The 21,909-nt window shown below is 46.1% G+C and overlaps 1 protein-coding gene across 7 annotated transcripts in view; it reads left to right on the top strand.

The window, feature by feature from the left end:
* The window catches only part of LOC110485936 (regulatory-associated protein of mTOR), a 202,750-nt gene that overhangs the window by 130,059 nt on the left and 50,782 nt on the right, over window positions 1-21,909 (top strand). For all 7 annotated transcript variants that reach the window (XM_036940605.1, XM_036940602.1, XM_036940601.1 and 4 more), the window contains exons 11-20: window positions 969-1,044; window positions 6,786-6,887; window positions 11,427-11,510; window positions 13,327-13,437; window positions 14,801-14,875; window positions 15,169-15,234; window positions 16,378-16,569; window positions 18,410-18,550; window positions 18,745-18,865; window positions 19,664-19,804. In XM_036940605.1, the coding sequence (XP_036796500.1) occupies window positions 969-1,044; window positions 6,786-6,887; window positions 11,427-11,510; window positions 13,327-13,437; window positions 14,801-14,875; window positions 15,169-15,234; window positions 16,378-16,569; window positions 18,410-18,550; window positions 18,745-18,865; window positions 19,664-19,804 (1,109 nt within the window). The remainder of the gene's footprint in view (window positions 1-968; window positions 1,045-6,785; window positions 6,888-11,426; window positions 11,511-13,326; window positions 13,438-14,800; window positions 14,876-15,168; window positions 15,235-16,377; window positions 16,570-18,409; window positions 18,551-18,744; window positions 18,866-19,663; window positions 19,805-21,909) is intronic.

Raw genomic sequence — 21,909 nt, 5'->3', positions numbered from 1 at the left:
GTTGGCGGAGAGGGGAAGAGGGGGGTTGGCGGAGAGGGGAAGAGGGGGGTTGGCGGAGAGGGGAAGAGGGGGGGTTGGCGGAGAGGGGAAGAGGGGGGTTGGCGGAGAGGGGAAGAGGGGGGTTGCGGAGAGGGGGGTTGGCGGAGAGGGGAAGAGGGGGGGTTGGCGGAGAGGGGAAGAGGGGGGTTGGCGGAGAGGGGAAGAGGGGGGTTGCGAAGAGGGGGGTTGGCGGAGAGGGGAAGAGGGGGGTTGGGGAAGAGGGGAAGAGGGGGGTTGGGGAAGAGGGGGGTTGGGGAAGAGGGGAAGAGGGGGGTTGGGGAAGAGGGGAAGAGGGGGCTTGGCGGAGAGGGGAAGAGGGGGGGTTGGCGGAGAGGGGAAGAGGGGGGGTTGGCGGAGAGGGGAAGAGGGGGGTTGGCGGAGAGGGGAAGAGGGGGGTTGCGGAGAGGGGGGTTGGCGGAGAGGGGAAGAGGGGGGGTTGGCGGGGAGGGGAAGAGGGGGGGTTGGCGGAGAGGGGAAGAGGGGGGTTGGCGGAGAGGGGAAGAGGGGGGTTGCGAAGAGGGGGGTTGGCGGAGAGGGGAAGAGGGGGGTTGGGGAAGAGGGGGGTTGGGGAAGAGGGGGGTTGGGGAAGAGGGGAAGAGGGGGGTTGGGGAAGAGGGGAAGAGGGGGGTTGGCGGAGAGGGGAAGAGGGCGGAGAGGGGAAGAGGGCGGAGAGGGGAAGAGGGGGGGTTGGCGGAGAGGGGAAGAGGGGGGGTTGGCGGAGAGGGGAAGAGGGGGGTTGGTGAGAGTGCAGCAGTAAAGGGGGTTTGATGTGTGTTATGTAACCGTATGAATTAAACATGATGACCAGGGAGAACACTTTGGAATGGATCAAAGCTTCAATGCTTTCCTCTCTAGGACAGTCTGTGTGTGTGTGTTGGACATTTGGGTTGTTGATGCCTAATGTGTGTGTGTGCATTGCTCCTCTACAGGCAGGCATGGGACCTGGCTGTGGACATCTGTCTCTCTCAGCTGCCCACCATCATTGAGGAGGGCACCGCCTTCAGGGTGAGTGTGTGTGTGTGTTTTCCATTTATCAGTGCGGGTTCCTCGGTAACTTTGGGACCTAGTCATACCATGTGTTTGTCTATGTCAGGGGTCTCAAACTCATTTTGCCTGGTGTCCAAATTCTGTCTCCGCCAAGGTCCCGCGGGGCCACACTGAAAAAGTATTTTTCCCCCTTCATTTGAATAGCTCTCAGGCGTTAAGATAAATTGCCCTGTATGCTGTGGATACAATTTCTGTGTGTTTGACACCTCACTGATAAATAACCCCACTCGCTGACGGATGGCTGTCGGTCACTTCAGGTTGACTAGTCTGACTTTCAAGTTCTTTCACTTTCATTTTTATTTACCCGGGTAACTTTGGGACTTCTGTGAGTTTAAATATCCATTTTATTTCCACTGATTCATCACAAACACTCTCCCCGGCCCAGTCAGTGTATCACCCTATTACCCGTCTGAGCCAGTGGATGCAGGGGTGAAATGTCAGGCCTAATTATCATCATATCACTCCATCCTGGTAAACCCATCTGGGGCTACTTGTCCAGTCACTGCAACTCCATCATTCGTTATAAGATATTTACAACACGAGCCTGAATGTTCCCCACTGTGGTAGTCGGCGCTAGCGCATCATCTTTTGGGGTCAGTTTGGGTGGTATGAATTGTACACTACATGCTGCCCTGCCGTATACTGCCTTCCTCTGTGCTTTTCTACAAAAATATCAAATCAAATACAAGTGTATTATATACCCAGAGATTGAACTTGAGATGGTCATAAAATATACGTTGTTGCAGCTCCCTGTAGAAATAGAATAGTCGGTCTGTCCAGACGAGCTACAAAAGTTTAGCATCCCGTTATGGTGTAATATTGAATTCCCAATCTCTCTGGGGGGGAACCCTGGGCCAGGCAGGGGTAGAAACGCTGATTGTGAAAACATCCCATTATTACCAGGGGTTGTGTCAGGTCTCCTTACGCCGTCTACCGTCATCTTCTGAATTCTCCCATCTCTCTTTTCCTCACTCTATCTATGCCGTCTTTACTTGAACTCCCTCTGTCTATTTTCCACTCTCCCTCTGTCTATTTCCCCTCTCCCTCTGTCTATTTCCCCTCTCCCTCTGTCTATTTCCCCTCTTCCTCTGTCTATTTCCCCTCTCCCTCTGTCTATTTCCCCTCTCCCTCTGTCTATTTCCCCTCTCCCTCTGTCTATTTCCCCTCTCCCTCTGTCTATTTCCCCTCTCCCTCTGTCTATTTTTCCCACTCTCCCTCAGTCTATTTCCCACTCTCCCCCTGTCTATTTCCCACTCTCCCCCTGTCTATTTCCCACTCTCCCTCAAACTCTTACCCCAGGGGTGTCAAACATATGGCCCCATGGCAAGAAAATATAACATTTCAGTGCAGCCCTCCGGACCCCGGTGAAGACCGAATGCAGCCCGCCGGCTAAATTAGTTTGACATCCGTCTTTCTCCCTCCCTCTTATTCCCTCTTTCACTTGTCTCTCTTCTTCCATATCTCCTCAAAAAACGTAGCTGTGAAATTATTTTCATACACCGTATCAAGCGGAGAGCAGTGCACTCCCATTGCAAAAGTTTGTATGGAAAAAGTTGAATGAATCTCTAGAGCGCGACTCCCTCCCTCCGAGTCTGCAGTCCTATCAGTACTCCACCTGGCCTGTTGAGGTGTGCCTCTTCTCTACCACTTCTGAGAGAACATCCCTCTTCCCCCTCTCTCTCTCATTCTCTTCCTGCTCTTCCTTCGCCCCCGCATGCTTAATGGAACTATAATTGACCCCCCTGGGTCCTCTACAAATGTTCCCCCCTCTCTCCGTCTGCCTTTTGAGAGATAAGAGACTCGTTCTCTCTCTCTCTCTCTCTCTCTCTCTCTCTCTCTCTCTCTCTCTCTCTCTCTCTCTCTCTCTCTCTCTCTCTCTCTCTCTCTCTCAGTTCATTCAGAGAAACTCTCTGAACTCTTAGTTTGTGTGCGCGCGTTCACTCCTCGTGTGTGTGCTCACACGTTCGCTCCTCGTGTGTGTGCTCGCGCGTTCGCTCCTCGTGTGTGTGTGTGTGTGCGCGCACGCACGTGTTCGCTCCTCGTGTGTGTGCTCGCGCGTTCGCTCCCCGTGTGTGTGCGTGCGCTCGCTCCTCGTGTGTGTGCTGCCGCGTTCGCTCGTGTGTGTGCTCGCGCGTTCGCTCCTCGTGTGTGCGTGCGCGCGCGTTCGCTCCTCGTGTGTGTGTGAGCATGTAATTGTGTGAGAGCATAGCGGTGGTGCTTTGATTATTCACCAATTCATTCCCCTCTACTCTCGGCAGCGAGAGAGTCTCTGTTGTAATGTCCTCTGCTATACGAAAGGGACGTTGATGATGAAACTGGTCATGGTGCAGTTAATAGCGGCAGACACATTGTCATGACAGCACTGCTCTGTGGGGCTGCAGGGAACAGAAGGCTGGTACATAAAGAAGTGGCACGCGTTCACACACACACTACTGCAGCTGGTAGGAGTCAAGGCTACAATAGAGGCTTCCTTATGTAAGGGTGTTATGTAATCGACAGATCGGTATAAGAATTGTCTCCGTTCAGTTGATCGGGGGGGTGGGGGGGGTGTCGTCATAGAGAGGTGTGCTGCAATAGTTTCATGACTAGTGTCTGCATGTTGCATTGTTGACATCGACGTGCTGAGTTGCCGTGCACGTGCTTATATAACTTACACACAATACCGAAATGAATAAACATTGTTACAAAACTCATTCTACATTGAGATGTATGGTGCTGTGTGTACAGTTCATTATCGATGCATTAAGCCTAATGTGTGTGTGTGTTAGAGAATGGTGTTCTCGCTCCAACTATTAAATGGATAATGCTATTGTTGAGTTGTGTGTTTGAGAGGTTACAGCTGTGTTTGTATGCAGGTCAAGATACACTACGTGGACCAAAAGTATGTGGACACTTCCTCGTCGAACATCTCATTCCAAAACCAAGGGTATTGAAATGGAGTTGGTCTCCCCTTTGCTGTTATAACAGCCTCTTCTGGGAAAGCTTTCCACTAGATGTTGGAACATTGCTGTGGGAACATGCTTCCATTCAGCTACGAGAGTATTCGTTAGGTTTGGCAATTAGGCCAGGCTCGCAGTCGCCGTTCCAATTCATCCCAAAGGTGTTCGATGGGGTTGAAGTCAGGGCTCCTTGCAGGCCATTCAAGTTCTTCCACACCGATCTCGACAAACCATTTCTGTATGGACCTCGCTTTGTTCACAGGGGCGTTGTCATGCTGAAACAGGAAAGGGTCTTCCCCAAACTGTTGCCACAAAGTTGGAAACACAAAATCGTCTAGAATGTAATTGTATGCTAAGGGGTCTAGCTCAAACCAAGAAAAACAGCCCCAGGCCATTATTCCTCCTCCACCAAACTTTACAGTTGGCACTATGCATTGGGGCAGGTAGCATTCTCTAGGTATCCGCCAAAACCAGATTTTTCCATTGGAGTGTGAAGTGTGATTCATCACTCCAGAGAACACATTTCCACTGCTCCATAGTCCAATAGTGGTGAGCTTTACACCAATCCACCCGACACTTGATATTGCGCTGGTGATCTTAGGCTTGTGTGCGGCTGCTCGGCCATGGAAACCCATTTCATGAAGCTCCCTACGAACAGTTCTTGTGCTGACGTTGCTTCCAGAGGCAGTTTGGAACTCGGTAGTCAGTGTTGCAACCAAGGACAGCTTGTGTGACCTACCACTTTGCGGCTAAGCTGTTGTTGCTCCTAGACATTTCCACTTCACAATAACAGCACTTACAGTTGATCTGGCCAGCTCTAACAGGGCAGACATTAGACGAACTGACCTGTTAGAAAGGTGGCATCCTATGATGATGATCCTATGATCCACATTAAAAGTCACTGAGCTCTTCAGTAAGGCCATTCTACTGCCACTGTTTGTCTATGGAGATTGCATGGCGGCGTACTCAATTTTTGTTATACCTATCAGCAACAGGTGTGGCTGAAATAGCCGAATCCACTCATTTGAAAGGTGTCCACATGCTTTTGTGTGTACTCTGTGTGAGTGAGCTCAGTATCAATGTATTATACAGTGCCTTGCGAAAGTATTCGGCCCCCTTGAACTTTGAGACCTTTTGCCACATTTCAGGCTTCAAACATAAAGATATAAAACTGTATTTTTTGTGAAGAATCAACAACAAATGAGACACAATCATGAAGTGGAACGACATTTATTGGATATTTCAAACTTTTTTAACAAATCAAAAACTGAAAAATTGGGCGTGCAAAATTATTCAGCCCCCTTAAGTTAATACTTTGTAGCGCCACCTTTTGCTGCGATTACAGCTGTAAGTCGCTTGGGGTATGTCTCTATCAGTTTTGCACATCGAGAGACTGAAATTTTTTCCCATTCCTCCTTGCAAAACAGCTCGAGCTCAGTGAGGTTGGATGGAGAGCATTTGTGAACAGCAGTTTTCAGTTCTTTCCACAGATTCTCGATTGGATTCAGGTCTGGACTTTGACTTGGCCATTCTAACACCTGGATATGTTTATTTTTGAACCATTCCATTGTAGATTTTGCTTTATGTTTTGGATCATCGTCTTGTTGGAAGACAAATCTCCGTCCCAGTCTCAGGTCTTTTGCAGACTCCATCAGGTTTTCTTCCAGAATGGTCCTGTATTTGGCTCCATCCATCTTCCCATCAATTTTAACCATCTTCCCTGTCCCTGCTGAAGAAAAGCAGGCCCAAACCATGATGCTGCCACCACCATGTTTGACAGTGGGGATGGTGTGTTCAGCTGTGTTGCTTTTACGCCAAACATAACGTTTTGCATTGTTGCCAAAAAGTTCCATTTTGGTTTCATCTGACCAGAGCACCTTCTTCCACATGTTTGGTGTGTCTCCCAGGTGGCTTGTGGCAAACTTTAAACAACACTTTTTATGGATATCTTTAAGAAATGGCTTTCTTCTTGCCACTCTTCCATAAAGGCCAGATTTGTGCAATATACAACTGATTGTTGTCCTATGGACAGAGTCTCCCACCTCAGCTGTAGATCTCTGCAGTTCATCCAGAGTGATCATGGGCCTCTTGGCTGCATCTCTGATCAGTCTTCTCCTTGTATGAGCTGAAAGTTTAGAGGGACGGTCAGGTCTTGGTAGATTTGCAGTGGTCTGATACTCCTTCCATTTCAATATTATTGCTTGCACAGTGCTCCTTGGGATGTTTAAAGCTTGGGAAATCTTTTTGAATCCAAATCCGGCTTTAAACTTCTTCACAACAGTATCTCGGACCTGCCTGGTGTGTTCCTTGTTCTTCATGATGCTCTCTGCACTTTTGACGGACCTCTGAGACTATCACAGTGCAGGTGCATTTATACGGAGACTTGATTACACACAGGTGGATTGTATTTGTCATCATTAGTCATTTAGGTCAACATTGGATCATTCAGAGATCCTCACTGAACTTCTGGAGAGAGTTTGCTGCACTGAAAGTAAAGGGGCTGAATAATTTTGCACGCCCAATTTTTCAGTTTTTGATTTGTTAAAAAAGTTTGACATTTCCAATAAATGTCGTTCCACTTCATGATTGTGTCCCACTTGTTGTTGATTCTTCACAAAAAAATACAGTTTTATATCTTTATGTTTGAAGCCTGAAATGTGGCAAAAGGTCGCAAAGTTCAAGGGGGCCGAATACTTTCGCAAGGCACTGTATTCATCATAGATGTATTAAAATGATTGTGTTTGTGTTTCATCCCAATAGCACAGTCCGTTCTTTGCAGAGCAGCTGACAGCGTTCCAGGTGTGGCTGACCATGGGAGTGGAGAACAGGAACCCCCCCGAACAGCTCCCCATCGTACTGCAGGTACACAAACATACATACGCCAACGGATGTAAAATATCTACCCTCCCCAAAAAACATCTTTCAGTTTCCTGAGTTTTTCCCTTTAAATCGCCATAGAAATGGCCCCTTTCAAAGTTGATTGACCGGGTTTCGAGGAATAGAAAGTCACGCATCTGGAGATGAAAATAACAATGGTATCAAGTTGAATTTGATTGGTCTGAAGTGGGGAAACGCCTCCTAATCTTACCACCTCCAAATGTCGAAATACAGAAGATCTAAACCAGCAACGGTTCCAACAAACTAACGTTCTTACTTAATCAGTAAGCATATTAAGGTTGTGTGATTCGTAATGACATAGGCTAAAGAGAACTAGGTTTCGACGAGGGCTGTCAAACGATTAAAATAATGAATTTCAATTCATCACATTAAATTCTGTAGTTAATCGCAAATGTTACATTTGGTGCTAAATAAAGAATTTTCCATTTGAAAACAAAAGCTGTGTATTGAGTTGTAGGTGTGTAGGGACAAACGCAAAATACACTGCTCAAAATAATAAAGGGAACACAATGTAACTCCAAGTCAATCACACTTCTGTGAAATCAAACTGTCCACTTAGGAAGCAACACTGATTGACAATAAATTTCACATGCTGTTGTGCAAATGGAATAGACAACAGGTGGAGATTATAGTCAATTAGCAAGACACCCCCAATAAAGGAGTGGTTCTGCAGGTGATAACCACAGACCACTTCTCAGTTCCTATGCTTCCTGACTGATGTTTTGGTCACTTTTGAATGCTGGTTGCATGAGATGGAGTCTACAACCCACACAAATGGTTGAGGTAGTGCAGCTCATCCAGGATGACACATCAATGCGAGCTGTGGCAAGAAGGTTTGCTGTGTCTGTCAACGTAGTGTCCAGAGCATGGAGGCGCTACCAGGAGACAGGCCAGTACATCAGGAGACGTGGAGGAGGCCGTAGGAGGGCAACAACCCAGCAGCAGGACCGCTACCTCCGCCTTTGTGCAAGGAGGAGCAGGAGGAGCACAGCCAGAGCCCTGCAAAATGACGTCCAGCAGGCCACAAATGTGCTAGTGTCTGCTCAAACGGTCAGAAACAGACTCCATGAGGGTGGTATGAGGGCCCGACGTCCACAGGTGGGGCTTGTGCTTACAGCCCAACACTGTGCAGGACGTTTGGCATTTGCCAGAGAACACCAAGATTGGCAAATCCGCCACTGGCGCCCTGTGCTCTTCACAGATGAAAGCAGGTTCACACTGAGCACATGTGACAGTCTGGAGACGCCGTGGAGAACGTTCTGCTGCCTGCAACATCCTCCAGCATGACCGGTTTGGCGGTGGGTCAGTCATGGTGTGGGGTGGCATTTCTTTGGTGAGCCGCACAGCCCTCCATGTGCTCGCCAGAGGTAGCCTGACTGCCATTAGGTACAGAGATGAGATCCTCAGACCCCTTGTGAGACCATATGCTGGTGTGGTTGGCCCTGGGTTCCTCCTAATGCAAGACAATGCTAGACCTCATGTGGCTGGAGTGTGTCAGCAGTTCTTGCAAGAGGAAGGCATTGATGCTATGGACTGGCCCGTCCGTTCCCCAGACCTGAATCCAATTGAGCACATCTGGGACATCATGTCTCGCTCCATCCACCAACCACAGACTTTCCAGGAGTTGGCGGATGCTTTAGTCCAGGTCTGGGAGGAGATCCCTCAAAAGAACATCCGCCACCTCGTCAGGAGCATGCCCAGGCGTTGTAGGGAGGTCCTACAGGCACGTGGAGGCCACACACACTACTGAGCCTAATTTTGACTTGTTTTAAGGACATTACATCAAAGTTGGATCAGCCTGTAGTGTGGTTTTCCACTTTCATTTTGAGTGACACTCCAAATCCAGACCTCCATGGGTTGATAATTTTATTTCCATTGATAATTGTTGTGTGATTTTGTTGTCAGCACATTCAACTATGTAAAGAAAAAAGTATTTAATAAGAATATTTCATTCATTCAGATCTAGGATGTGTTATTTTAGTGTTCCCTTTATTTGTATGAGCAGTGTATATATTTATATAATAAATGTAAAAAACGAAGCCTCTTGAGTAAATCTGAGCTGACAAAACATTTTAGACTATTCTGGAGCCTATTTCACATTGTAATCAAAATTCTAATGGGCGCATTTCAGCCTGTCCTGTTGTGAGGCACAGTCGGGAACTCGTTCTGTACGATGGTGAGTGGTGGGGTTGATAATCCAGGAGGATTCTCCAGCGTTTAAATCTCAGTTTGGGAACAATATGCCTTCCCCTGTAATTACCCTATTTGTATTTTTAAATCGTGGCCACTGCAGAAATATACAATTATAATAACATTCCAAACGTTTAAAGTGGCGTGGCGGAGTTGCCCTTAAAATGTCAAGCGGTTGCTGTGCTCTCTGTAAACCTGGCTCAGTTAAATCATGGCCTGCTCTCTATCTCCACAAATAATGCATTTAACTGCCTTGCCAGCTCCTTGCGCTCCCTCTCATTCGCTCTCTCTCTCTCTAGTTCTCGCTGCTCTTTCTCTCCTTCCGTCACCCTCTCCCTAACGCACTTTATGTCAGGCAATATTTTCTTTAAAGTGGCACTTCACAGCAGCAGTAGCCCCATGTGTTGTTGTGCTGGCCTAGCCCCTGTGCTGTACGGCTCCCGTGCTGTACTCGGCGTGATCGTTTCCCCCTGACTCAGCAGAGCTGAGAGCTGCAGCCTTCCCTCACACGTCCGCTGGGGAAAGAAAGTCTAATGAAAAACCAGGAGACGGTCTGGGAGAACCATCGGGGAGGGATAGTGTGGAGGGGTTTTCTTTTGATGGGTGGGAGCGGAAGCGCGTGTGATGTGTGTGTGTTAGTGGGTGTGCGCTTGTAGAGCATTGTACACACCCACGTAAGCTCTTACACACACACCGTAGAACGGACAATCTTGCGTTGATCTGTAATATATAAAGGGGTGACATTGCGTTCTCAGTGATGCAGCGTGTGATTGTGTATAATCTTATTGATAAGGAGCTTTGGGAAAATAAGTAAAAGAGAGGAGGGGTCAGACAGAGAATGCCTCTTGATGTCGTCATAGTAACGGACTTCCCCCTTCTAGACTTCCCATTGAAACAAAAGGATTGGGAAAGATGACGTTGTCATTGAGTTGTGATGTCCTACGACTGCCAGCTCAGAAGGGTTGGAGTTCTAGGAGGGACACTCTCACAAAGCCCATTCAATCATTAATGACAGTCTAATGAATCAGTGGGTGGCTGCAGATTGAACATCTGTACGTGCCTGTTGATTCACTCCCTGGTGACTTGTAACACGTGTTACTGATGATCAACCACATGCTTTGACAGGACAGTGAAAGAGCATATTACTCTGTCATTTGAGCTGGTCTTGGTCTGTGAACTTTAGCTGTGTGTGTGTGTGTGTGTGTGTGTGTGTGTGTGTGTGTGTGTGTTTGTGTGTGTGTGTGTGTGTGTGTGTGTGCGTGCGTGTGCACGCGCGCCCACTTAATGATGCTGATTAGTCACTGTCACTTGTCTCAGCAGTTGGGACAAGATTGATGAGTGACTTTGCTATTCTGTGTGTGTGTCATTAGTGGCTGTTTATATAATAACATCATTCAGAAGTATTTTCATCCCTCCGATTCAAACCGCTCTTAAATCGCTGAATATTCCTCCTCTTGTATAACACAGACAGACCACAAATTCCCAGGCTCTCCTTTCCCAGGCATTTCCCTGGAGGGTTGAGGGGTAGCCCTGGCACGGTCCAACCCCGGTCCCCTCCTGCGTTCGCTCACGGTCGTTGGGTTGTGGTCACACTGCTCTAATAATACACAAAACCATGATAGAAATAGCAGTGTGTATGGGTTGGTCGGGGGATGGGCCGTGAGGAACCAATCCGCCCCCGTGCGCACATGTCCTCTCGCCCACAATGGGGACACGCCAACGTCCGGTCCTGGTGGTGCTGGCGTGCCAAAAACACACACAATCTGTTACCATAACACCCCACCCACATGCAATGTCATATACTGCAGGGAACCAGTGGAGGCTGGTGGGAGGAGCTATAGGAGGACGGGCTCATTGCAATGGCTGGAATGGAATCTAAAGGAATGGAGTCAAACACGTGGTTTCTATGTGTTTGATCTGTTTGATACCGTTCCATTGATTCCATTCCAGCCATTACAATGAGCCCGTCCTCCTATAGCTCCTCCCACCAGCCTCCACTGATGGGAACACAGCCATACACATGTGTTCATATTCACCTCATTACACACAGACCTATTATGCTAATATGGTATGTACACCTGAAGCAGCCAAAACTCTCTCTCTCTCTCTCTCTCTCTCTCTCACACACACACACACACACACACACACACACACACACACACACACACACACAGAGCGACAAACAACCGCCAGTGCCAGCATATTGGCTAGTGGTGTGAGCCACCTCTCCCGCTCACCTTTTGCTCACGATGCCACTAAACACGTTGAACGCACCACAGTATTGACTTCTGCCCTCTCCCTGGTCTCTTTCAGGTCCTCTTGAGTCAGGTTCACAGGCTAAGAGCGCTGGACCTGCTCGGCCGATTCCTGGACCTGGGGCCCTGGGCCGTCAGTCTGGTGAGAAACTATGCAGCATTCTTGTCTGCCAATACACAAACACACAGCCTAAATACAAGATTAGCTAGCACAGAGAGATGATTATTGTAGATAAACAATCTATATCAACTAGTGTACACTAAAAATAACAAGATAACTTGTGTAAAATATACTGTGCCCGTAAAATGTATGTAGGTTCAGAACTTTTGTCAAACATCACAGCGTAGTGGGAGGGGTTGAGGGTAGCTGAAGGGTGGGACTAAAAACAATCAAAAGATAACTCATATAAAATATACTTTGTCCGTAAAATGTATATAGTACTGAATGTAGAAGCCTAAGTGTTGTCGTCCATTAGTTTTCTCCAATTAGGGAAGGGGTGGTATATTTATTCTAAAATAAATAGGCAGAGCGCGAAATTAAAAAGTATTTTTTTAGAAATACACCAAATTAAAGCTTAACTTCTTGTTAATCTACCCATTGTGTCCGATTTCAAAAAGGCTTTACAGCGAAAGCACACCATATGATTGTTAGGTCAGAACCTAGTCACAAAAACACATACAGCCATTTTCCAGCTAAAGAGAGGAGTCACAAAAAGCAGAAATAGAGATGAAATTAATCACTAACCTTTGATCTTCATCAGATGGCACTCATAGGACTTCATGTTACACAATACATGTATGTTTTGTTCGATAAAGTTCATATTTATATCCAACAATCTCAGTTTACATTGGCGCGTTAAGTTCAGTAATGTTGTGCATCGAAAACATCCGGCGAATTTGCAGAGAGCCACATCAATTTACAGAAATACTCATCTTAAACTTTGATGAAAGATTCAAAAGATACAAGAATTACAGATAAACCTCTCCTTAATGCAACCGCTGTGTCAGATTTTAAAAAAAGCTTTACGGAAAAAGCAAACCATGCAATAATCTGAGAATGGCGCTCAGACACAAAAAAAGCCATACCCAAGATACCCACCATGTTGTGGAGTCAGTAAAAGTCAGAAATAGCGTTATAAATATTCACTTATCTTTGATGATCATCATCAGAATGCACACCCAGGAATCCCAGTTCCACAATAAATGTTTGTTTTGTTAGATAAAGTCCAAATAACTCCTTTTATTAGTGTTTAATTCACAAATCCAAACTCGCGAGGCGCGGGCAAGTCCAGGCGAAAGTTCCAGAAGTTATATTACAGTTCGTCGAAACATGTCAAACGATGTATAGAATCAATCTTTAGGATGTTTTTAACATAAATATTTTGTCCTTAGATTCCTTTCTTTAGAAATGCAATGGAACGCAGGTTGCTCTCACGGGCGCACGCGTGATCAGCTCCTGGCCTTCTGCCAGACCTCTGGTTGAAACAGCTCTCATTCTCTCCCCCTTCATAGTAGAAGCCTGAAACAACATTCTAAAGACTGTTGACATCTTGTGGAAGCCTTACGAAGTGCAATATTACCCCATAGACACTGTATATTCGATAGGCAATGAGTTGAAAAACTACAAAACTCAAATCCAACCAGGAAGTGGGAAATCTTTCTCAGGTTTTCTCCTGCCCAATGAGTTCTGTTATACTCAGACATCATTCAAACAGTTTAAGAAACTTCAGAGTGTTTTCTATCCAAATCTTCTAATGACATGCATATATTAGCTTCTGGGCCTGACTCGCAGACAGTTTACTCTGGGCACGCTTTTTATCCGAACATGAAAATGCTGCCCCCTATCCCAAACAGGATTTATACAGGCGTTGCTAGAAACGCACAGTACATAAAGCCAGTTCTGATTTCTTTGGGTGTGAACTTTTAAAGTGAATAATATCTCGCGTGTGTGTTTTCAGGCCCTCTCAGTAGGGATCTTCCCCTACGTGTTGAAGCTGCTACAGAGCTCTGCGCGGGAGCTCCGACCCCTGCTGGTCTTCATCTGGGCTAAGATCCTGGCTGTGGACAGCGTGAGTGGTAACACATACATACATACATACATACATACATACATACATACATACATACATACATACATACATACACACTAGCACATATCTACACATGCATCCCACAAACACTCACTGTACACCATTACAATAACCAACCCACACCATTATAGCAAGCTACATTTGAATTGTTGCACTTTTATTTTTGAACCAATTTCACTCTCCCTACAGAATAGTTGATGTGTGTCTATATAGGGACAGTGAAGTTGTATCTATTACAACTCTGTGTAGCTGTACAGAGACATGATTGCCATAAAGTCAATAACAGTCCCAGATAAAAGCAGAAAATATGTCTATCTGAACCCATTCAGCCAGTCAATCAGTTTAACATCAGTTGACGTTAATTAATGTGGAGTAATCACCATCCGGAGATTCACGATCAGGAGATTGAGTTGTGTGTGAGAGGCTGCAGCCGAGACACACAGGCTTGAAATCATTGGCCACTTTAATAAATGGAACACTCGTCCCTTCAATAATGTCCGCATATCTTGCGTTACTCGTGTCATATGTATATACTGCATTCTATCCTACTCTACTGTATCTTAGTCTATGCTGCTCTGATATTGCTCATCCAAATATGTATATATTCTTCATTCCTTTACTTAGTTGTGTGCATTGGGTTTATGATGTGAAATTGTTTGATATTACTTGTTGGATATTGCTGCCCTGTCGAAACTAGAAGCACAAGCATTTCTCTACACCCACAATAACATCTGATAAACACCTGTATGTGACCAATAAGATTTGATTTGTGCTACTTATTTTAGTGAATCCTCAACCAACTTAAGTATTTAGCTAGCGATCAGATATCAACATTGGGTAATGTTCATAGAGGCCGTGCCATAAGTATGTCATAGGCATGTTTATAGTACACACTCGCTGACTAGGTTATCCGTAACACAAAGAACATTGCCCTTTGGGCACATTTTAGCTGTTGAACAAAATGGCCACCCTAAAACTCACTTTCACAAAGCACATTTTTGACTGACGTAGTAGAACTAACCGTATAACCCTAAGCTAGTAGGACAGTCGTAGTATTCTAGTGATTCTTCAGCGTCCAGACACCCGAGTTGTCGTCACAGTGTTAGTCTATGGTTAAGAATAATCAAAGGACTTTGAGATGAAAGAACAGGAAGAGAAGTCTATTTTTTTTTCTCTGTCTGTTTAGTAGTGTGACTCAGGTGTTGAGTTATTCAATATTGTCTAGGCTATGTCTTTAACCTTGGTTCTAAATATTATATTGAGTAGTTGCACATTTGTAGTGCTGCAACATATGACTCAACTAACTTACTGGATGGTTTCTCTCTCCTCTCTCGCTCTCTAGTCGTGTCAGGCAGACCTGGTGAAGGACAACGGGCACAAGTACTTCCTGTCTGTCCTGGCCGACCCCTACATGCCTGTGAGTATCACCCAATCAGAGCATGAGAGAACCGAAAGCGCCACCAGGCACCCATGGGTGTGACCCAGATGTTACCCGTAACCATAGATCTAGAATCAGATTGCCCTTACCTCCGATCATAAACCTTTTCCATTACAGCTGAGAATATATCTGACCCTGTATCAGTGGTTAGTGGCGACTTCGACCTACTCAAACATGTTGTGTGCTATGATCCACAGCTCCTAGTAATGAGGTGTTGGGGAACTGAGTTGATACATGGAACTTGACTGTGTTTCTTGTGTTTCCTGTTTCAGGCTGAGCACCGTACCATGGCTGTCTTTATCCTGGCTGTGATTGTCAACAGCTACACCACAGGCCAGGTGTGTTTGTGTGTGTGTGTGTGTGAGGGGAGAATGTGGTAAATTATTCGATGAAGAAATCACTTTAAAGATGACGCTATTATAAAGCAAACCCCACATTGATTAAAATCCCTTCAACAGACACACTCATTAATTCTCCCCAACTCTCAGTGGAGTCGATAAGTCATATTTTAAACATTTCCTCCCATTCTGCTCTCTCTCTTCCGACAACACTTTATCATGGCAACTGTCACTGTATACCGTATACTCCTCATTTATTCCCAGAAACAGCTCCAGACCTATTCACGTGGTTTTTGGTGTTTATTGAGTCTCACAGATCCACATAGACTTACAAACCCCCCTATCCGCTCTCTGTCGGTTGGTCGCTCTGTCTCCCCCTTCCCTCCTCTCTGTCTCCCCCTTCCCTCCTCTCTGTCTCCCCCTTCCCTCCTCTCTGTCTCCCCCTTCCCTCCTCTCTGTCTCCCCCTTCCATTTCTTTCTCTCTCTCTCTCTTTCTCTTCCTCTCTCTCTCTCTCTCTTCCTCTCTCTCTCTCTCTCCCCCCCTCCTCTCTGTTTACTTAATGTTCTCCGTCTCCCATTGGCTCTGTGTTAATAATAGATGAGCTCCAACATTAGAGACGAGCGGCTCGTGGATTGGTTGTAACATGTGGTCTGAGCTTCAGGGTTAGGAGTGATGGTACTCCTACTGGTAGGGCTCAGCTACGGTGTGATCACGTTAAAACCTTGTTCCAGCTTGTACACAAATCCCTGAACTGCTCTCCTGGTCTGACGGAGGATAGTCTGCCACAATGCAGAGAGACTGCCAGAATAGGTACAGGCTTTCAAATGAACCAATACAACCCCACATAAAAGGTGACGAACTCTTAACTGTCAAGCTTTGGACATCGACCCTTCATGTTCACAGTGGGAGGTAGAGGTTAGTTCCCTGTTAGTTTTCCCATAGACTTCCCGATGTGAAGCTCAGCTTAAAGCCAAGTCATAAAGTGTGTGTACATCCTACAGGGTCTCATCAAAGGAAATTGTGTGGACGACGTGTGTGTGTGTGTGTGTGTGTGTGTGTGTGTGTGTGTGTGTGTGAATTACTGACATGGCCTCCCAACTCCTTTCTCCTCATCCTCCTCAACCCTCCCGCTACCCCTCCAGGAGGCCTGTCTGCAGGGGAACCTGATAGCCATCTGCCTGGAGCAGCTCTCTGACCCTCACCCCCTGCTCCGTCAGTGGGTGGCCGTCTGCCTGGGACGCATCTGGCAGAACTTTGACTCGGCCCGCTGGTGTGGTGTCAGGGACAGTGCCCACGAGAAGCTCTACAGCCTGTTGTCCGACCCTATACCTGAGGTGAGAGGGAAGGAACACACACCTTTGGGACATACACTCAGTGGCTGTGTGTGTGTGTAACACCTAACAGATTGAGGGTTCAGTGGCTCCTTTAGGATTTTGAGGACCTGAGGGACAGTGAATAGTCAGTTTGCTCTGTATTTCACTCACCTCACATGGGTTGAAATGCAGGGCACACATACACACTGGGACAGAGGACATCTGTTGCCAGCAGCCTAGCAAGGCAACCTCTCTCTCTAGAGGCCAGGCAGCTGCTGTGGCTGAGTGGTGAGACCAGGGTCTGCATCCACTCTGGCGTACACACACACACACACACCTTGTGTGAGTGTACCCATGCACACGCTTACAATGCCTGAAGAGAATTGGGTATTTGAGTGCATCACCAGGAACTTCGGAGGAACCCAGGCACCAACGCAAACCACAATTTAAAAATGGATATTTATTACTCAGACTAGTTTGATCAGCTCCCTCCTCTTCAGGGACCAGATTCACAAAACCTTCTTAAGAAGAGATTTCTTCTTGACTGGCATTTTTTCCCCCTTAACTCTAGACTTAAGAAGAAAGTTAAGTGAAGTTGCTATTCCTCAAAGGCTCTTGGAAATGTTCTCGCGCTATGTATTATGTTTCTCCTTAAGCAAAAAGTTAAGAAGAAATGTGATTCTTGGAAATAAAGTTATTGGAAATGTTCTTAGTTCCAAGATATCTGAACCCTTGTCTTAAACTCAGGGCAGTGAGAGAAAAAGCTCATGAAAGCAATTGAACATCTTCATTCTCTCAAACTTCCTCTGAATGTTTCAGTCTTGTTTATTTAAACCCAAGAACATGTTTTAGAAAAGTTCTCAGTTCGAAATATGCTAACATGATTGCCATTGCTCGCTAAAGCGCTTGCCTAGCAACACACATCTTATGAAGGAGATTTGTAAGAAGATATTTGAGAAGCTAGTAAGAAAATCATAACATCTTAAGATGTTGAGGAACTGCACTAAAGAACTTATGAACCTCTTATTTTGTTTCTTAAGTAGCTTAAGTTTTTGCATAAGAAGTGTTTTGTGATTCTAGGCCCAGTTCCTCTCTTTAAAATGAAGGTGTGTGTCAAGTACACCATATAATGCAGAGAGAGTGAGTGAGTGAGTGAATGAGTGAGTGAGATGGGCAGAGTGAGATGGGCAGGGAACAGAGAGAGTGAGGGGGCAGGGAACAGAGAGAGTGAGGGGCCAGGGAACAGAGAGGCCAGGGTGAGTGAGAGCAGAGCTAAGAGAGAGAGAGGTGAGTGAGTGAGAGGTGAGTGAGCAGAGCGAGAGAGAGCGCACAGAGTGACTAAGCAGAGAGGATTTTTAATTAATTTTCAGGCCTGTTGGGAGGATTCCTCAAGAGGAGAGGCATATTTACTGTCACACACACACACACACACACACACACTGGGCCAGGTTTGAGTTAGTGCAGTGCCTGTCATATGCAAAACTGAGGGAGATACATAAAGAATAAACAATGTATTATGTGTACATGCACTGTCTTTGTGGCTTCTTGGGGCAATTATTGATAACAATTTAGAAGTAGGAGTTACTGTTATTTAGCTTACGCAGTTAATTAGTGTGATGGGTGGGGTATTGTGTGACTAATGGTAAATTATTATTTTCAGCCACCATTGGTATTCTCAGTAAATATGGCTGCATTAGAAATGAGAGGATTAAGGAGTGAGTATTAGTATTGATTCCCCTTTTTAAAAAGCAGCACCAACGCTATCTAACCAATGACTGACCAATGACTTGGTCTGGATCCAACCAGGAAGTGACTAGGGCGTGAATTCTCTTGGTGCCAAAACTATCTCCGGTCCCCTCAGGTGCGCTGTGCGGCGGTGTTTGCCCTGGGGACGTTTGTGGGGAACTCAGCCGAGCGAACGGACCACTCTACGACCATCGACCACAACGTGGCCATGATGCTGGCACAGCTCATCAACGACGGCAGCCCTGTGGTCCGCAAGGTGGGTCGTACACACACACACACACACACACACGTTTTTTTCCCCTCACCATCTCCAATATTCGTGCTAAGGTCGTTGACTGATTTTTACTGTGGGGCGATGGACTGTGGTACGTCTTCTTCTGTGGTTGACTAGGTTCTGACCGTGTGTGTGTTGGATTCTGGTTGACTCTGTGGCGGCGGTGTGTTCTCCAGGAGCTGGTGGTGGCTCTGAGTCACCTGGTGGTTCAGTACGAGAGTAACTTCTGCACCGTGGCCCTGCAGTTCATGGAGGAGGAGAAGAACTACGCTGTACCCTCAACTGCCAACACCTTAGGTACACACACACACGCCACATACACACACTTCCAACCTCTGTCATGACCATTACAGTCGGAAGTCATTGACGTGTGTTGTTGTGAAGCACGCTGGTCCACTTTAGCCTCGTCCCGAAGACTAACTGCTATACATGTGAAATGGGGTTTAGGGATCTGAAATATGCAGCATGTTTTGATAGGGGACATCAATATTTAAAATGACCTTTATTACCTATTCTCATATTGATTGTCATGCCGCTACTGTATTCCATTTAGTGCCAAATGAATGGGTTAATTGACCTTCCCCAGTGTGTGTCTGTGTACAGAGCCCGGTAACCTGACTCCAGTGTGTGTCTGTGTACAGAGCCCGGTAACCTGACTCCAGTGTGTGTCTGTGTACAGAGCCCGGTAACCTGACTCCTGTGTGTGTCTGTGTACAGAGCACGGTAACCTGACTCCTGTGTGTGTCTGTGTACAGAGCCCGGTAACCTGACTCCAGTGTGTGTCTGTGTACAGAGCCCGGTAACCTGACTCCAGTGTGTGTCTGTGTACAGAGCCCGGTAACCTGACTCCAGTGTGTGTCTGTGTACAGAGCCCGGTAACCTGACTCCTGTGTGTGTCTGTGTACAGAGCCCGGTAACCTGACTCCAGTGTGTGTCTGTGTACAGAGCACGGTAACCTGACTCCTGTGTGTGTCTGTGTACAGAGCCCGGTAACCTGACTCCAGTGTGTGTCTGTGTACAGAGCCCGGTAACCTGACTCCAGTGTGTGTCTGTGTACAGAGCCCGGTAACCTGACTCCTGTGTGTGTCTGTACAGAGCCCGGTAACCTGACTCCAGTGCGCGACAGCCCCGCCATCCCTCGGCTGCGTTCAGTCAACTCCTACACCAACATCCGAGCTGCCACCACCGCACGCAACCTCAACAAGAGCCTGCAGAACCTCAACCTCAACGAGGAGGGTAGGAGAGAGAGAGAGGCGGAGAGGATGACATTGAGGCGGGCGGGCGAGAGAGAACTGGGGGGAAAAAAAGAGAACTGTGGTTATGTACTGTAAAGGAGGGAGAAGGAGACAGTGAAGGAGAGAAAGAAATCAACTTAAGGGTGGAGACTTCTCTCTTCTTTTCTTTCTGTAACTGCCTCTCTCCTTTCCCAAAGAATGACTTGAGGGGATTTGAAGCATCGTCATCGTCATCATAGACACATGTCCATCATACACCCACAACATTATTGGAAGATTACACTCTTGACCCTCTCTCAGCCCCTGCTGTACTGACTGACTCAGATGTCAGCTCATTCTCGCTGAAGCCCCTGTCAACACAGCCACATAGCAATATAGCCATGCTGAGTAATACTAGCCGCTAGCACGTTAGCGTACCGCTTCCAGCCTGTCTGAGTCCACATCATCCACTCATTCTAACTGGCAGCAGTGCTTGTCACCAACAACCATGACAATCCGTTTAGCCTGCCTTGCCTACTCCCAATCCCCATCTCAATATGCACTCCGTCCCAGGGATATATGGCGGCCATTTTGTGTGAGTCAGGCGATGGGAATGGGGAGTTGTGTAGAGTTATAGAGTGTGATGACTCGGGCGGACAGTTAGAATAGGCTGGGGAGATTGAATGGAAGGTCCGGTCAATAGCTTGTAGTTTCTAGTTTTCTAGCTGGGGGGGGGTCATTTCTTGAGCTAGTAAAAAGTTGACACTTCACTTTACCTGCAGACACACACACACACACACACATACACACACAAAATCAAACAATCGGAGCAGAACAAGTACTTTATTTTCACTCTCCATACTTTTCCATATGCATCACTTCAGGGTATAGTTATTCTAGTATACTATGGTATATTTCAGGGTGTAGTTATTCTGGTATCATGTGGTATATTTCAGGGTGTAGTTATTCTGGTATCATGTGGTATATTTCAGGGTGTAGTTATTCTGGAATAATATGGTATATTTCACAGTGTAGTTATTCTGGTATCATATGGTATTTTCCAGGGTATAGTTGTTCTGGTATAATATAGTATATTGCATGGTTTAGTTATTCTGGTATCAGATAGTATATTTCAGCGTATAGTTATTCTGGTATCATATTTCAGTGTATATTTGGTATATTTATTCTGGTGTCAGATACTATATTTCACCGTATTGTTATTTTGGTATAATATGGTATATTTATTCTGGTACAATATGGTATATTTCAGGGTATATTTATTCTGGTATCAGATATATTTCAGCATATAGTTATTCTGGTATCATGTGGTATATTTCAGGGTATAGTTATTCTGGTATCATGTGGTATATTTCAGGGTATAGTTATTCTGGTATCATGTGGTATATTTCAGGGTGTAGTTATTCTGGTATCATGTGGTATATTTCAGGGTATAGTTATTCTGGTTTCATGTGGTATATTCCAGAGTATAGTTATTCTGGTATCATGTGGTTTAGTTATTCTGGTATCATGTGGTATATTTCAGGGTATAGTTATTCTGGTACAATATGGTATATTTCAGGATATAGTTATTCTGGTATCATATAGTACACTGCTCAAAAAAATAAAGGGAACACTAAAATAACACATCCTAGATGTGAATGAATGAAATATTCTTATTAAATTTTCTTTACATAGTTGAATGTGCTGACAACAAAATCACACAAAACTTGTCAATGGAAATCAAATTTATCAACCCATGGAGGTCTGGATTTGGAGTCACACTCAAAATTAAAGTGGAAAACCACACTACAGGCTGATCCAACTTTGATGTAATGTCCTTAAAACAAGTCAAAATTAGGCTCAGTAGTGTGTGTGGCCTCCACGTGCCTGTATGACCTCCCTACAGCGCCTGGGAATGCTCCTGACGAGGTGGCGGATGGTCTCCTGAGGGATCTCCTCCCAGACCTGGACTAAAGCATCCGCCAACTCCTGGACAGTCTGTGGTGCAACGTGGCGTTGGTGGATGGAGCGAGACATGATGTCCCAGATGTGCTCAATTGGATTCAGGTCTGGGGAACGGGCGGGCCAGTCCATAGCATCAATGCCTTCCTCTTGCAGGAACTGCTG

This window comes from Oncorhynchus mykiss, chromosome 13 (genome assembly GCF_013265735.2).
Source record: "Oncorhynchus mykiss isolate Arlee chromosome 13, USDA_OmykA_1.1, whole genome shotgun sequence".
Lineage (NCBI taxonomy): Eukaryota > Metazoa > Chordata > Actinopteri > Salmoniformes > Salmonidae > Oncorhynchus > Oncorhynchus mykiss.
This window is presented reverse-complemented; position numbering and strand designations above follow the sequence as displayed.